Here is a 14,972-nt window from a genome sequence, read left to right as displayed (position 1 = left end):
GACAGGTTGACCAGCTGCTGGCTGTGTTTAACACACTGATATGAGAGTGGTATCAGTCTTCTCACTGAACTCTCAGCAGGAGAGTGAATTTCCCAAAATGTCTAATAGGGTTGGGTGATAAGGCCAAAAATTCAAAATGTTCATATCAGTTGACACGAGAAAATGTTTTATTATTATTTTCTTTATGTATAAAGACAGATATCTTTCTCCTTAGGTTTCAAACTCTTCTCTATGAGCAGAGAATGACAACATGTTTTACCACCTCTGTGTGCTCACACAATGCATAAGCATTACATTGATATAAAGATAATGATGTGATAATTATTATGATTTTATCGCCCTATTCTCTAACTGTTCTTTTAAGTGAAAGTTTTAAATTTTACTCAAGTAAAAGTAGATATCAGTATTAGCAGCAAAATTGTACTTAAAAACTGGAAAGTGAGTAGTGAAGTAGTGTATGAATAATAAAAAAAGTTGGAAAATGTCCCCACAAGTTTTTTGTAAAGATAAATTACTGTTTCTTCAATAATGGACAGGTAACAGATTATAGTTGATTTACTTTCATTGAATGGCAAATTTTGAATAGATCTGATCTTTAAGTAGTGAAGGAAAAATTGATTTATCCATTCACAAATACACTTTATTATCCAAGCCTTTATTTACTTCCCTCAAGGAGGTCATGTTTTCGCCTGTGTTTTGGTGCGGATCCAGATCCGCTGGCACATCCAGGGATTTCTTTCACTAACATGGGGAGATCGGGCATTTTTCAACATGTTCCTTGCTTTCTCAGAGAAAAATTAATTGATCTCTATAAAAAAACAATCAGACATGTCTAGGGGATTGATATTCATGAATGTGTCTGTGATTAAATCTGGAGCCAGTGAATTTTAAGTGTGGTTTCTTCGGGGGACTGTGGCGGAGGCATGCGCTCTACTGAGTGCCACTCTTGTTCTGTTTGTTCAGTGGTACCATTTGTTTACAAGAGTTGCCCCTTGACTTTTCTCCCTGATGAATTTCAAACCTCTAATTACGGTAGATTTCTACAGCCTTACCTGGAGGATATAGCTAATTCAAGTGGGCTAATGTCGCTTTAATCTGCAGAGGATTCGTGTGGTTGTGAAGTGGCTGTGAATATTTCATTTGGGGTTTTGTGTGGATAAATATGACGTGCATGCTTGTGGGTGCATATGCCCTTTTTCCCAAACCTGTCTTCTTTCTGGGACATTTTTCTCTGGAAGGACGACAGTCATGGCCACGCCGCCCCCTCCCTGCCCCGGCACAGCCTTAAAAGGCTTCTCCAGCTGGCCTCTGTCTTCACGATGAGCACTGAGTGTTTATTAGAGTGTCCTGCTCTCCAAACAGTTTCCCTGCCGTGGCCTCCTCCTCCACTTCCACGCTGCCTGGTCCAGGGGAAAAAAAGGGACCAGGATGCAAACAATGAATGAGAATTTCAATGAGAAACACACAACATACACAGAGACAGCCATGACAGGTCAACTACTGCAGCATCTGCTTCTTTACTGCTGAACGAGCAGAGGGCAGTAGGTTGTGTTACGAAACATGACGGTGTTCAAGAGAGAGACAATACGAGAAGGGAGCTAAACTCACGGGGATTTCCTTGTCTGAGATGTAGACATGTTACGTGAGAGACCGTTCTCTAATCGACCGATCTAATCCTGACCCATATCGCGTCCCGACTCCTCATTATAATCTCTGCATCTGCAAAGTTTAAGCTGATTTGTGCTTTTGAAATAGTTTTTTTCTTCTTTGTGCTGCTTCAATTGCAGTGGAAACAAGGATATAGGGATCACGGCTATAGTGATTAACCGTTTATATGGATCAAAAAGCTTGGGACAGAATCTATACAAATGCAGTTTGGAAATTTTGGTTATAGTAATCAAGTAGTCCGCTTACAGTGTTCATTTAGGGTCTTTTCATACATGTTTGGTGTCTCTATCTGTTGTGCTGCACACTGCCAACCGAGTTGAGCCAAACCGAGCGCGTCCCACCATCTCCTCTGCTCTTCCATGTTGTTTTTACCCAGTCTGAGTTTACACGTGTCCGATGACGAGTGCGTGTGTCAGTGTGTGTCAGTGCGAAAGAGCGGGAAAGAGAGGGAGCCGAGTCAGGAAGAGCTGAATTCGGAATGTGCAGCGTGTGTGTGTTTGTGTGTGTGTGTGCGCGTGTGCGTGCGTGCGTGCGTGCGTGCGTGCGTGCGTGCGTGCGTGCGTGTGTTTGTGTGTGTGTGTTACCTTTCCTTCAAGCTCTGGGTTATAGTAATCAACTGCTTATAGTGATCAATTTGGCCAGGACAAATGTGATCACTGTATTTCTATTATTATTATTCAACAACCAGCTGCAGTCAGTCAAATAAGGAGCATTTTTTTCTGCTAATGGGATTCAATCCATCAAAGACTATTCAGCATTTGACTCGATTAAATCAAATAATAGTCTTCTACACAAATATGAAATGACAGTTTTAATTGATAACTCTACCTGTTGATTGCGTTCTGCCACATGTCCACTTTCTCATTATTCCGACCCCTGCAGATTTCACATATTTACTAACAGGATTCCATCCTCTCCGCAGGGGTACGGCCGACTGGTTTGGCGTGAGCAAAGACAGCGACAGCACCCAGCGATGGAGGAGGAAGAGCCTGCAGCACTGCAGCCATCTGTACGGAGGCCTGAAGCCTCAGGTGATGAGGGAAATGGAGCTCCACAGCCAGGACAACCTCTCCCTGGCCAGCACTGAGACCCCTCCTCCCCTCTACCTCCCTCCCCTCCACCCCAGTCACCACCACTATGGCATGCAGAGGGTAGGCCAGCGCCTTGGGGGAATAAACGGGACAATTCACTTCTTTCACTTCGCTTCTTTCACTCTCGAGATTTATGGCGCTCGCTTTACCTCTTCGCTCTGTCATCTTGCCTAGGGTTCGATTGATGGATCTTTAGTGACTAGTATGTGAAGTTATTGTTTTTGTGAACATACCTTTGAATGTAATCTTAATATTACAAGGTTTGCAAGGGGTCTTAAAAAGCCTCAAATTTGATAACCTAATTTTAGAAATAGTTTGTAAAGTCTCGAACCCGAACCCCAACCCTAAGTGAGTTGTGTTGACATGAGTCTCTCAAAGCTCAGGTTTTTACTATTACTTCTGTTTAAGATGATATCATGCCAACACAGGCCGCTAAATACTTAACAACCCCCAATTTTGCCTGTTTTAATGCGACATGCTATTGTCAATAATTTAATCAACAAACATTAATGCTATTACCAAGTGTTGAAAGGCCAAATAACCTGACTGAAAAAGCTGCTTCACCCAATACATCGATCTAACCCTAGTTTAGATGTGTGTGTTATGTGCATCATTCCTACTGTCCACTGTTCTTATGCTATACGTTTACTGTTGTATATGTGGCTCGCCTGTGTGTGTGCAGATCGTAGACCCCCTGGCCCGGGGTCGTGCCTTCCGCATGGTGGAGGAGGTGGACGGCTTCAGTGTCCCACAAACTCCCCTCACACCTGGCACCGCCTCCCTCTGCTCCTTCTCGAGCTCCCGCTCCGCCCTCAACCGGCTGCCGCGAAGACGCAAACGGGACTCTGTTGCTGTCATGAGTCTCAAAGCTGCTGCAGCACTTATGAAGGTGTTTTCTTTTTTTTTTCTTACTAAAGAATTTATTTTGAAAAAAAAAAAAATATATCGCTCAATGTTCTTTGCTTTGCCAAATCTGTGCTTCAGACTCATCCAAGCTGCTGTCAACCCCCAGTTTACCTGAAATCCAAACTACCTGTTAATGCATAGGAACAGGTATTACTTCCATTATTGGCTCACAGCAGTACATCCAGTCTATCAAAGGAGACTGGGCTCAGAATATATGAAAACATTCACACATTAACTAGAAGGGCACTCAGAGAGCACATGCTGTACCTCCACCAAGGATGATTGGCCAATTCATCACCGTATTACTTATTGAGTTACATAGTACATGTACACAGAAATGTAAACTTTTCACATTTAACACATTTGTGACACAGCTGAAAGGAATATTTGTTACCGTACAGTAACTTGAGTTAAGATCAACTCCTAAAAATAGGAGCAAAAATTAGGATCATTATCTGGATCGACACCAAATTTCCCCCGTTCATATATATTAACAATATATATTATTTTTTAATAAAGATCTCTGAATTATTTCTTGAGAAAAAAAAACCTTATCTCACATAGGAAATCCTGGATTCGCCTCCTGATCTGTGCCAAAATTATTATTTTTCAGTTCTTTGTGACACATCTTTAAAAGACCAATACGATAGTACAACTGTAGTTTACACAGTTACACAGTACAATACACAGAGCTTCCATGCACACACACACACTCAAACACACATTTAATCTCCATCATTTTATGTTTTTGTGAAGCGATTCTTGGAAAAACTCCCTCTATTATATTTTCGACTCATCCTGGTCTCCCGCACATGAATGGACGGGATTCATCTCTGAGATAATCTGTGTATTTATGCGTGTGTGTATTTAAGCGTGTGTGTCGGCATGTTATGTAAAACCAGAGATCCACTGCCGTGTTGTGGATTAAACTCTTTACAGTAATGTGCAGATGACGCTCTGTGGCTCCCTGCCTGCAGATCTACACTCATAAAGGGTGTGTTGAGCGCAGAGAGGAGGAGGGGGGGCTCACTAGCAGATGGTCCATGGGGATACACAGCGAATGCTCAGATATCTGCTGGATTGCGGTCAGAATATTCCAGAAGTGCAGAGCTAATCCAGCGACACACGGGCGGTCACTGCTGCTTAGTCATTAACTAAGAGCCACACACCACCGGGGATTCCTCCAGATAAACTGTCAGGATCAGGGAACACTATCCTCTTCAATACCACTGCTGAGAGCACTGGCTAAAATCCTATTGACTTTGGTCTCATGTGCTAACAGCCGTAAAATCCCCGTGTAAATTGCTGTCACAGCGAAATACTCGTGTGAAAATGCAACACGTGTCACCTTTTTACATATTTTCAGTCCAGTACAGAGAATATCACTATACATCAGTCTGATGTCAGTAGATGATGATGTTTGTGTGTGTATTTCAACCAGGAGAGACTTCAATTGAAAAATGAACAGAATTTTACTGCTGTGCACAACAAGAGTGATGCCTTAAGGTGCTTAGACTCCCATGTAGTCTTGGTTATAAGGGGTTTGAGACCCTGGTCCAGACCCTGATGGTGGTTGTGATGGGATGTAGAGATGCTGCAGATCTAAATGAGATGATGTCTGGATATGTAGAGTGAAGGTGATCACGCAGGAGGAGGGTCACAGCGAATCACTGAAATGACAGCTGACAATGAGAGGAACAAGAACAGATTTGAGTTTGTACAGAAACAACATAATTGGCTAATTGAGATTTTGTCAAAATCCTATTGGATCACTGAAACCAGATTAGAAGTGACGAGAAGAGTGAGAGAGAATTGTAGCTTAGCTTCTTTTCTGTTCATCAGGGCCGGACGTTAGGAGACGGCACCGCCGGGCGACAACGACGACGGAGTTTCATGCCTCCTAGTTTCTATGAAGAAGACACTGTGGACCTTTCTGATGATCTGGACACTTCCTTCTTCACCAGAGTGAGCAGTCCACACACGTCCACACACTATCAGTAGCTGGTCTTCATGTCCTACAGCCGGGAGTAGCTCGGCTGTAGCTTTGTTGTAGAAGAGGCTTTCGTCTCGTATGTGTTTTTTACCGTCAAAAGACATCATTATAAGCACCTGCAAGTTTTTTAAAGCTTGCTTTTTTGTAGTTTGACCACAAGTGGGCAGTATAGAGTGATGTGCAATGTTCTCTGATGTCTTCTCTCCATCTGTACACTCACCAAACCTGTGTAGAAGAATATTTGCTTGTGCATTCGTCTTGCCTGTAAATCTCATCATCATCTTCTGTCATTTGATCTGTGATAAAATGTGCATACAATTTTTTTTAAACTCACATCAAAGTTCTTTCTTCAGCTAAAAGAAAGAGAAACATTCACATCCAACCACTTGATGTTTTGATTCCATGCACTCTCTTATGGTCTGAGCATATGTTGCTATTTGTGCTGTGGATTTATCAAGTTCAAGTTCCCAGTTAATTTATGTCATTCCAGCCATGTCTGTAAAACATAGAGTGGAAGGAAATTGTGTTTCTCAGGACCAGTGTGCACATACAGTTAAAAGACCATTTCTATTGGCTCTTGCTGTGCCAGCTTTGAAGACCCTCTCACTCAGTTCTGATCTTTGCAGGACGGTCTGCATGATGAGCTGTCCAGTTATGCAGATGAGGTTTTCGAATCACCGTCAGAGGCTGACCTCAAATATCTGGATGAGAGCGAGCTCACAGGAAGTGCCCTGGATAAGAATGAGCTGGAGAGGAGTCACCTCATGCTGTGAGTTTATATGTCTTTACAAAGTTCTTCATATGCACACATGAGCCTCTTGTATGCCAAACATTTTCCAGCATTGAAAAATTGTTTCCTCTGCGTCCCTCTTCCTGGATCCAGGCCTTTGGAGCGAGGATGGCGCAAAGCGAAAGACGTCTCTCTGGTCCAGCCCAAAATGCGTCTGAAACAGGAGGTGGTAAGTGTCAACAGCCAACAGCCGCGCGGACAACGGATCGTGGTTCCGGTTAAGAAGCTGTTTGCCCGAGAGAAGAGGCCGTACGGGCTCGGCATGGTGGGCCGTCTCACAAACCGGACGTACCGCAAGCGCATTGACAGCTTTATCAAGAGGCAGATTGAAGACATGGATGATCACAGGTGATGTAGCTGCTGGTTCTACTTCTACTTAGTCCAGGAAATGGAGCCTGACAAACTCTTTCCATCCTCTCCAGGCCTTTCTTTACCTACTGGATCACATTCGTCCACTTGCTCATCACCATTCTGGCTGTGACTATCTACGGCATCGCCCCTGTGGGCTTCTCACAACATGAAACTGTTGATTCTGTAAGTGCAGCTAACAGAATAGCTTTAGAATCATTTCTCTGTGAGTTTGTGTTGAATTTCCTCTAGAAATGGACGACTGTGTAACATAAGTAACTTTTTTCAGGTGTTGAGGAACAAAGGAGTTTATGAAAGTGTGAAGTTTGTGCAACAAGAAAACTTCTGGGTGGGACCGAGCTCAGTGAGTATTTTCTATTTTGTATTCTTGTATTTGCCAACTTAATTGGTCTGAACTCTGCTGAGTACTGTAATGTCTCCCCCTGCTGCCTGCAGGAGGCGCTGATCCACCTGGGAGCCAAGTTTTCCCCGTGCATGCGTCGGGACCAAGAGATCCAGATACTGATGCAGGAAAAGAGAGCGAGAGAGAGAGAGTCTGGCTGCTGCGTGAGGAACGACCGCTCCGGCTGCCTGCAGACGTTACAGGAGGAGTGTTCGGTCAGCAAAACACGATTTTTAAAGTCAAAAGACTTGACTGACTGTTTCAGGCCCTTTACGTTGGGTAGAACTCAAGCTGTCTTAAATCTGTCTGGGAGGAAATTGTGTTGCAGCCCATCATAAAAGATGCATTTAACATTTAACAGTACAGTAGCAGGTTAAAATGCCTCGTAGAGCACTTTGAATCAGTTCTTGTTGCAGCATTTACCCGAATGAGCCACTGCCCAAAGTAACGTGTGCAGTTTACTGTTTATAATCTTTTTTAACATGCCTCTGTCCGTGCTCTACTGCAGAGCACCCTGGCAGTGTGGGTGAAGTGGCCTCAGCACCCGAGTGCTCCCTATCTGAAGGGTGAGCTTCGCCAGCATGGTGCAGTCTGCCACCAGGACCCCAGGTGATTAAATAAATACTCTCTGTTTGGATGATCATACATTGATATTATACAACAGGTTGTCATTACTACTTAGTGTTTGGACTCAGTCGATCTATTAAATAACAGAAATATTCACTCTTTCTTGTAACTGTTTTACTGTTATTTGATAGAATTTGTCTGGAGCCAGCCTCAGTTTCACCTCATGAGTGGCCTGATGACATCACCAAGTGGCCAGTGAGTGCTATTACATTCATAAATAAGAGAATGTGTGTGGTGTGGTGATAAGGGATAAGGGATAAGGGATCACAGGCTAATGTCCAGTAATCCAGTCAATCCATGTCCTGTCCCTGAATCTAATTTTGACATTATATTTATATAAGGAATTGAAAGAACTAAGAAAGTCCCTGATTCTAAACTTTTCCTTTGTTTACGATCTGTAGGTGTGCACAACGTACAACTCTGGGAATCACACCAACCTCCCCCACATAGACTGCACCATCACAGGCCGGCCCTGCTGCATCGGAACCAAAGGACGGTACGGAGCAATGTCACTGTGGCTCTGAGCCTTTATCATTGATCTGTTTCGCATGTGCACCACAATCATCTCCCTCTATTTTGGCTACTTTCATGATTAATTATCGCACCATGTGTTCTCACCTCTTTATGATATCTGAATTTTCTTTTCTCTATGAACTGTCACTGATGAAGCTAATGAAGTGTTGTGTTGTAGGTGTGAAATCACTTCCAGAGAGTATTGTGACTTTATGCACGGCTACTTCCATGGAGAGGCTACTCTCTGCTCACAGGTGGGACAAACAGATTACAGTAGAATTTATAAATATATTTATAACCATTTATTTTCCTCTAACAAAATTGATATTTTTTGATAATTCCAGTCAGTTTTGCAGAGGGTATCTGTGATGTATAGATCCATGTAAAACAATGCAGCTGAAGCTTGGACTCATGACCTCGGTATTGCTCTGCAGGTCATTGACTTATGTGCAGACTGATTGCACCACTGCATTTAGTTTGTAGTGAATTAAAGGACTTTGGACTTAATTCAACACTTTCATTTTCCTCCACAGGGTGGCAGTGGATCTCCACCTCTGACTGTGTTTCTCCTGACTCTCTCTTTCTCCTCCAGGTGGCGTGTATGGATGATGTGTGTGGTTTGCTGCCTTTTCTCAACCCAGAGATCCCAGACCAGTTTTCCCGACTCTGGCTGTCTCTCTTTCTTCACGCAGGGTGACTTAATCCCTCCCTTTATTGTTCATCTCAGAATAAACCCCAGTTTATATGATGATATGATTTGTTGAAAATGTGAAATACTGGGGGCACCTGCCAATGTCTCTGTCCCTTTTATGCTAGCTGTCCTCTTGATAAAGGCAAAAAGCCCCCAAAATATCTTAAAAAGAATAAGAAATATCAATTGCATGTCAACTTTAAAAATAACTTGCTGGCTGTGTGTGTGTGTGTAGGATCCTGCACTGCCTGGTGTCAGTGTTGTTCCAGATGACCCTCCTGAGGGACATAGAGAAGCTGGCTGGCTGGCTGAGAATCTCCATCATCTACATGCTCAGTGGCATCACTGGAAACTTGGCCTCAGCCATCTTCCTGCCTTACAGAGCGGAGGTACATATATACCTCGGTATATACACAGTGTAGAGACAGGAAATTATGTGCAGTGTGAGAATATGTGCAGTGAATGGATTGCACATGAACCATTGATATTGCACAGACAGAATGAATATTGCACAGTGAAGAGGGTCAAACCAGAGTGTAGTCCATGATGGGTGAGTGTAGTTCTACTGGGAGCAGATCTGGTTGTACAGTCTTACAGCTGCAGGAAGGTACGACCAGCGATACCTCTGCCCAGTGCTGTGATTGTGTCCTGCGGGGGACTGCTTGTCCACCATCCAACCACCTCCACTGGGTCAGGCGGGTGTCCCAGTCTATTCCTGTCAGCAGTTGAAATGCTGCTGCCCCAGCAGACCACCAAAGAAGAGCCATTGTGGTCTAAAGAAGTGCGTCACGAACAGGATTCGAACCTGTGCGGGGAAACCCCATTGGATTTCGAGTCCAACGCCTTAACCTCTCGGCCACCGTGACATTAATATACAGTTTTTAGTTCAGGGACTAGTTTATCTGATGACCTGAGAAACACAGATTTCATTTAGTGGATGTGTGTAACATCTCCGTGTCCCCTGTGTTCACCTCAGGTGGGTCCGGCTGGCAGCCAGTTCGGTATCCTGGCCTGTCTGTTCGTGGAGCTGTTTCAGAGCTGGCAGATCCTCGAGCGACCCTGGTGGGCGTTTGCCAAGCTGGTGGCCATCTCAGTCTTCTTCTTCTCCTTCGGTTTGCTGCCGTGGATCGACAACTTTGCGCACATCTGCGGCTTCATATCGGGATTCTTCCTGTCCTTCGCCTTCCTGCCGTACATCAGGTAGGTGAAGGAAAGGGAAGAACTTCTTTAACTTGCTCTTTTACCTTCATTATGTGATGAATATTGCTCTCTGGTTTTTTTTCCCTCCAGTTTTGGGCCTTCTGACATGTACCGCAAACGGGTCCAGATCTGCATCTTCCTGCTGGTCTTCTTCGCCCTGCTCGCCGCCTTGGCCGTTCTCTTCTACGTCTACCCCGTCAAGTGCGACTGGTGCGAGTACCTCACCTGCATCCCCATCACTGACAAGTTCTGCGAGAAGTACGACCTGAACGCCCACCTCCTCTGAACCACACGTGTGGTTTGCAAGTGACTGAGCAGGAACATTTCTCCTGGAATAACGACCATCAGTTCAGGATTATATGTGGAGGTATCAATTCTAAACGTATTTGTTTTACAGTTTCGAAAGATACAACAGATCCACCAATAATAAAACCTGTGCATGAAAGCCTGAGTAGAAATATTCATGTACATGGGAGAAAAACAGGACTGAAAAGGACTAACGGTTTATTAATGTGTGACTGATCTCTAGCTGGGCTAATCACTGACCAGTCACACATGGAGAGGGGAGGGGGGGGTTGCCAAATAATTTACCTCTCTTCTTACGGGACTCAACAGCACCCCTCAGTGGCCAAAAGGAACCTCACACCCTGCCGTCTTCTGCAGAGGAGGAGCTGAGGAGATTTGTTTTGTACTTTGTTTTACTGTTTAACAGTTTAATCCATTTATTGGATTTTCTTAGAGTTAAAACTCGCCAGGAAATGTGACTCTAACTGTGCCTTATTGACACACAACCACACACACACACACACACACGTTGTTTTGTGCCATGTGTCAGTTTGTGTCAGCGGTTTCTGGCATTACAGGTCGTTATTAATTTAGCTTTGTCTAAACAGTTTTTCACAATCTGACAAAATCATTTAAAATATGTGTTGACACAGCCTTTAATGCACTTCTGTCACAGATGGATTGTTTTTTTATATTCACCCTGTGTCTCAATAGCCAGTGCAGAGGGGAATTTATGTTGTTTGTTTTTTAAATTGAAAGTGGTTGCGTTTTAGCTACCTGACAATAAAGACAACAAGACACAGACTGCAGCTCATTTTTTATGTTTGTGTGTTATCTATATGTCATCACTGTTCCAGATGATGCTTGAGCCTCAGCATCACTCTGCAGGTGACTGTATATTATCAGTACAACACACTGCCTGACTGTGTCACTGGAGCCTGTAAACCACTCACTACACCAGAATATTGCAAGAAAAGTTCAATTTTCCAGTTGTCTATTTGGTTAATCTCCACCTTGTGGAGTTCTAGAGGGATTATAATTCAGAAAACTATTTTAAATGGGATTAGGTTAGATGTGATGAATGAATATGATGTGGTACCAGTATTCAACTCATTTGGGATTACCAGTTTTACAGTGACACAGACTCAAGGAGGTCTGAGCAGTGACTGTGAATCTTATAAAACAGTAATCTGTTTTGTGGACTCAAACACTTCACCCACCCTCCATCGGCATAGAGGTGAGTAGATAATGAGTGAATACATTTTTTACTGTGAACTATCCCTTTAATGCTTTGGAGACACAAGTACATTTATGAATGTATTTATTTATTTAGCATCTTTCATAGCAGACAGGTGTAACTGGATGGAAAAAAATAGAATTCATTGCTCAAGTGGTGCAATCGGTCAGCGCGCAGTACTTATGAGACAGTGACCTGCAGAGCGATGCTGAGGTTGTGAGTTCGACCCTCACCTGGAGCAGAATGGTTTTACATGGAGAAATGACTGATCACGAGACACAACTTGTGAAGACTTCAGTCCTTCAGTTTCACTCAGTAACTACCTTGAGTGTGTGTGTAGTTCCAGATGACCGGGCTGAGGGACATAGAGGACACCAAAGAGTCATTAAGGTCTAAAGAAGTGCGTCACGAACAGGGTTCGAACCTGTGCAGGGAAACCCCATTGGATTTCGAGTCCAACGCCTTAACCTCTCGGCCACCGTGACATATCTACGTTTAATTAATATACAGATTTACTGCAGACAGTTATGATGGGGCGAGAAAGTATATGAACTGATTGCAGTGGTACATTGTATTCAAGTATTCAACTTGGGATAACCATTTTACAGTGACAGACACAAGGAGGTCGGAACAGTGGACAGTGACTGTGGATCACTTTTTTAATAGCTATTTAGTATAAAGAATATATATTGTTAAAATCCATAATAAAGAACCAAAACAAAACGAGTCAGTTCATTAGTTTGGTGTCGTTCGTTTATTTAATTTTCAGCAGTTGAACAGGCTCCAGTGGCGCAATCGGTCAGCACGCAGTACTTATAAGTCAGTAATCTGCTATGCCGAGGTTGTGAGTTCGATCCTCACCTGGAGCAGCACAGTCTGTGGTTGTGAAAGAGTTACTGTTCACAAGACTCAAACCTTTGAGCTATGCCCACAAAGGTGTTTTTAGGAAATCCTCACCAAGATTGAATGTCATCTTGCCCGACCCAAACCGTGGTAACCGTCCTTTGCAGTATTACAGCAGCAAGAGTCAAAATAAGCATCAGTAAGTAGTAAGTAGTAAGTAACATGCAATACTTTAGTGTAAAGATAATAATACTTAAGTGTAAGGGATATAAAACATATAGAAAAATATAAATGGCATTAAACTAATATATACAGTGTAGGGACAGGAAACATATGTGCAGTGTGAGAATATGTTCTTTGAATGGATTGCACATGAACTATTGATATTTCACAGACAGAATGAATATTGCACAGTGAAGAGTGTCAAACCAGACTGTAGTCCATGATGGGTCTAGTAGTGCTAGTGGTTGTACAGTCTTACTGCTGCAGGAAGGAACCAGTGCTGTGATGGTGTCTTGCAGGGGGTGGGACTGCATGTCCATCATACTCCCCTGTCCCACCACCTCCACTGAGTCAGGCAGGACCGAGCTGATCCTCCTGCTGCCCTAGTGGACCACTCCAAAGAAGATTTCCAAAGAGTCATTTAGTTCTAAAGTTCTAGTAGTTGTACAGTCTTACTGCTGCAGGAAGGAACCAGTGCTGTGATGGTGTCCTGCTTGTCCATCATCCTCCTCTGTCCAACCACCTCCACTGGGTCAGGCAGGTGTCCCAGTCTATCCAGTCAGCAGCAGTCCAAAGAAGTTTTCCAAAGAGTCATTTAGTTCTAAAGAAGTCGTCACGAACAGGGTTCGAACCTGTGCGGGGAAACCCCATTGGATTTCGAGTCCAACGCCTTAACCTCTCGGCCACCGTGACATGTAAGCAATTATTTAATATACAGAATTTACTGCAGACAGTTATGATGGGTAGAGAAAGTATATGAACTGATTGCAGTGGTGCAGGATGATCGCACATCCATAAAAATGGATGTTAGTGTGTGGGTCTGTGGGTTCATTTACATCAGCCTCTAGACAACAAACTAACTGGGTTGCTGGCATTACAAAAATGTAAAGTAGCAAAATTTGTAACCCACTCACTACACCAGAATATTGCAAGAAAGGTACAATTTTCCATTCATCTATTTGGTTAATCTCCACCTTGTGGAGTTCTAGAGGGATTATAATTCAGAAAACTATTTTAAATGGGATTAGGTTAGATGTGATGAATGAATATGATGTGGTACCAGTATTCAACTCATTTGGGATTACCAGTTTTACACTGACACAGACACAAGGAGGTCTGAGCAGCTATTCAGTTTAAAGAATACATATCGTTGAAATCCAAAATAAAGAACTAAAACGAAACTAGTTCATTCATTAGTTTGGTGTCGTTGAACTATATTTCATTTTCCTCACTTGAACAGGCTCCAGTGGCGCAATCGGTCAGCGCGCGGTACTTATAAGACAGTAATCTGCAGAGATATGCCGAGGTTGTGAGTTCGACCCTCACCTGGAGCAGCACTGTTATTTGTGGAAATGTGACTGTTTACAAGAAGCAAATCTGAGAGCTACCCCAACAGCAGTAAAGACTACGGGCTGTTTTGGGATTACCAGTTTTACACTGACACAGACACAAGTCTGAGCAGTGACTGTGGATCACTTCTTTAATAGCTATTCAGTTTAAAGAATACATATCGTTGAAATCCAAAATAAAGAACTAAAACGCACCTTGCCAAATGTTGGTGTATTTAACTAAACTACTATAACAATATTAACTTCTCAATAACTGCACAACCTACTTCCTGTTTGATACCGTGTGTGGGTTTGCAAGAGGATATTTTTACACAGAGGCCCCTGGCTGAAGAAGTGATCCCCAGTTGCTTCAATTGTATTGGATTTGGCTGCAACGCTGTTTACCCCGGAGACTCCAAAAGTCTTTGTGGACTCAAACCCACCCCACACCCTCCATCGGCATAGTGGTGAGTAGAGTTAATTACATTTTTCTGTGAACTATACCATTAATGCTTTGGAGACAAAGTATATTTATGTGAAATAAAATGGCAAGTTTAGTTAATACCAGTAATATTTCTGCTTTGAACAGTTTAGTGTAGAATCTTCACAACAGGCCTCTTGAAGGTTTGACATGTCAATCTCTTGTAGACCAAGATAACATCTTTCATAGCAGACAGGTATAACTGGATGGAAAAAATAGAATTCATGTATTTGAATTTCAAGGCTCCAGTGGCGCAATCGGTCAGCGCGCAGTACTTATAAGACAATGACCTGCAGAGCGATGCTGAGGTTGTGAGCTCGACCTCACCTGGAGCAGAATAGTTTTA

At 43.2% G+C, this 14,972-nt stretch overlaps 1 protein-coding gene and 5 non-coding genes across 14 annotated transcripts in view; 3 read left to right on the top strand and 3 right to left on the bottom strand.

Moving 5' to 3' along the window:
• Positions 1-11,319, top strand: part of rhbdf1b (rhomboid 5 homolog 1b (Drosophila)) — a 32,565-nt gene extending 21,246 nt beyond the window's left edge. For 6 of the 9 annotated variants that reach the window (XM_035146598.2, XM_035146603.2, XM_035146600.2 and 3 more), the window contains 16 exons: positions 2,591-2,819; positions 3,442-3,648; positions 5,508-5,630; positions 6,285-6,427; positions 6,542-6,796; positions 6,871-6,982; positions 7,086-7,160; positions 7,253-7,414; positions 7,708-7,808; positions 7,958-8,021; positions 8,228-8,322; positions 8,518-8,593; positions 8,932-9,032; positions 9,266-9,419; positions 10,007-10,230; positions 10,321-11,319. In XM_035146598.2, coding sequence (XP_035002489.2) covers positions 2,591-2,819; positions 3,442-3,648; positions 5,508-5,630; positions 6,285-6,427; positions 6,542-6,796; positions 6,871-6,982; positions 7,086-7,160; positions 7,253-7,414; positions 7,708-7,808; positions 7,958-8,021; positions 8,228-8,322; positions 8,518-8,593; positions 8,932-9,032; positions 9,266-9,419; positions 10,007-10,230; positions 10,321-10,516 — 2,317 coding nt within the window. In that variant the 3' untranslated portion in view covers positions 10,517-11,319. Of the gene's footprint in view, positions 1-2,590; positions 2,820-3,441; positions 3,649-5,507; positions 5,631-6,284; positions 6,428-6,541; positions 6,797-6,870; positions 6,983-7,085; positions 7,161-7,252; positions 7,415-7,707; positions 7,809-7,957; positions 8,022-8,227; positions 8,323-8,517; positions 8,594-8,931; positions 9,033-9,265; positions 9,420-10,006; positions 10,231-10,320 lie in introns of those variants that run through there. The other 3 variants (XM_035146602.2, XM_035146604.2, XR_004694496.2) reach the window with 3 other exon arrangements.
• trnas-cga lies at positions 9,815-9,896 on the bottom strand. Its single transcript has one exon. It is a non-coding gene; the product is annotated as a tRNA-Ser (tRNA).
• Positions 11,320-12,155: 836 nt separating the features above from the next.
• On the bottom strand, positions 12,156-12,237 carry trnas-cga. Its single transcript has one exon. It is a non-coding gene; the product is annotated as a tRNA-Ser (tRNA).
• A 295-nt stretch (positions 12,238-12,532) lies between these two features.
• On the top strand, positions 12,533-12,621 carry trnai-uau. Its single transcript is given in 2 exon segments — positions 12,533-12,570; positions 12,586-12,621. It is a non-coding gene; the product is annotated as a tRNA-Ile (tRNA).
• An 807-nt stretch (positions 12,622-13,428) lies between these two features.
• On the bottom strand, positions 13,429-13,510 carry trnas-cga. Its single transcript has one exon. It is a non-coding gene; the product is annotated as a tRNA-Ser (tRNA).
• A 547-nt stretch (positions 13,511-14,057) lies between these two features.
• trnai-uau lies at positions 14,058-14,151 on the top strand. The gene is made up of 2 exons: positions 14,058-14,095; positions 14,116-14,151. It is a non-coding gene; the product is annotated as a tRNA-Ile (tRNA).
• The last annotated feature ends 821 nt before the right edge of the window (positions 14,152-14,972 follow it).

Source organism: Hippoglossus stenolepis, chromosome 21 (assembly GCF_022539355.2).
Source record: "Hippoglossus stenolepis isolate QCI-W04-F060 chromosome 21, HSTE1.2, whole genome shotgun sequence".
Classification (NCBI taxonomy): Eukaryota; Metazoa; Chordata; class Actinopteri; order Pleuronectiformes; family Pleuronectidae; genus Hippoglossus; species Hippoglossus stenolepis.
Note: the sequence above shows the minus strand (reverse complement) of the source record. Positions and strands in the feature narration are given on the sequence as shown.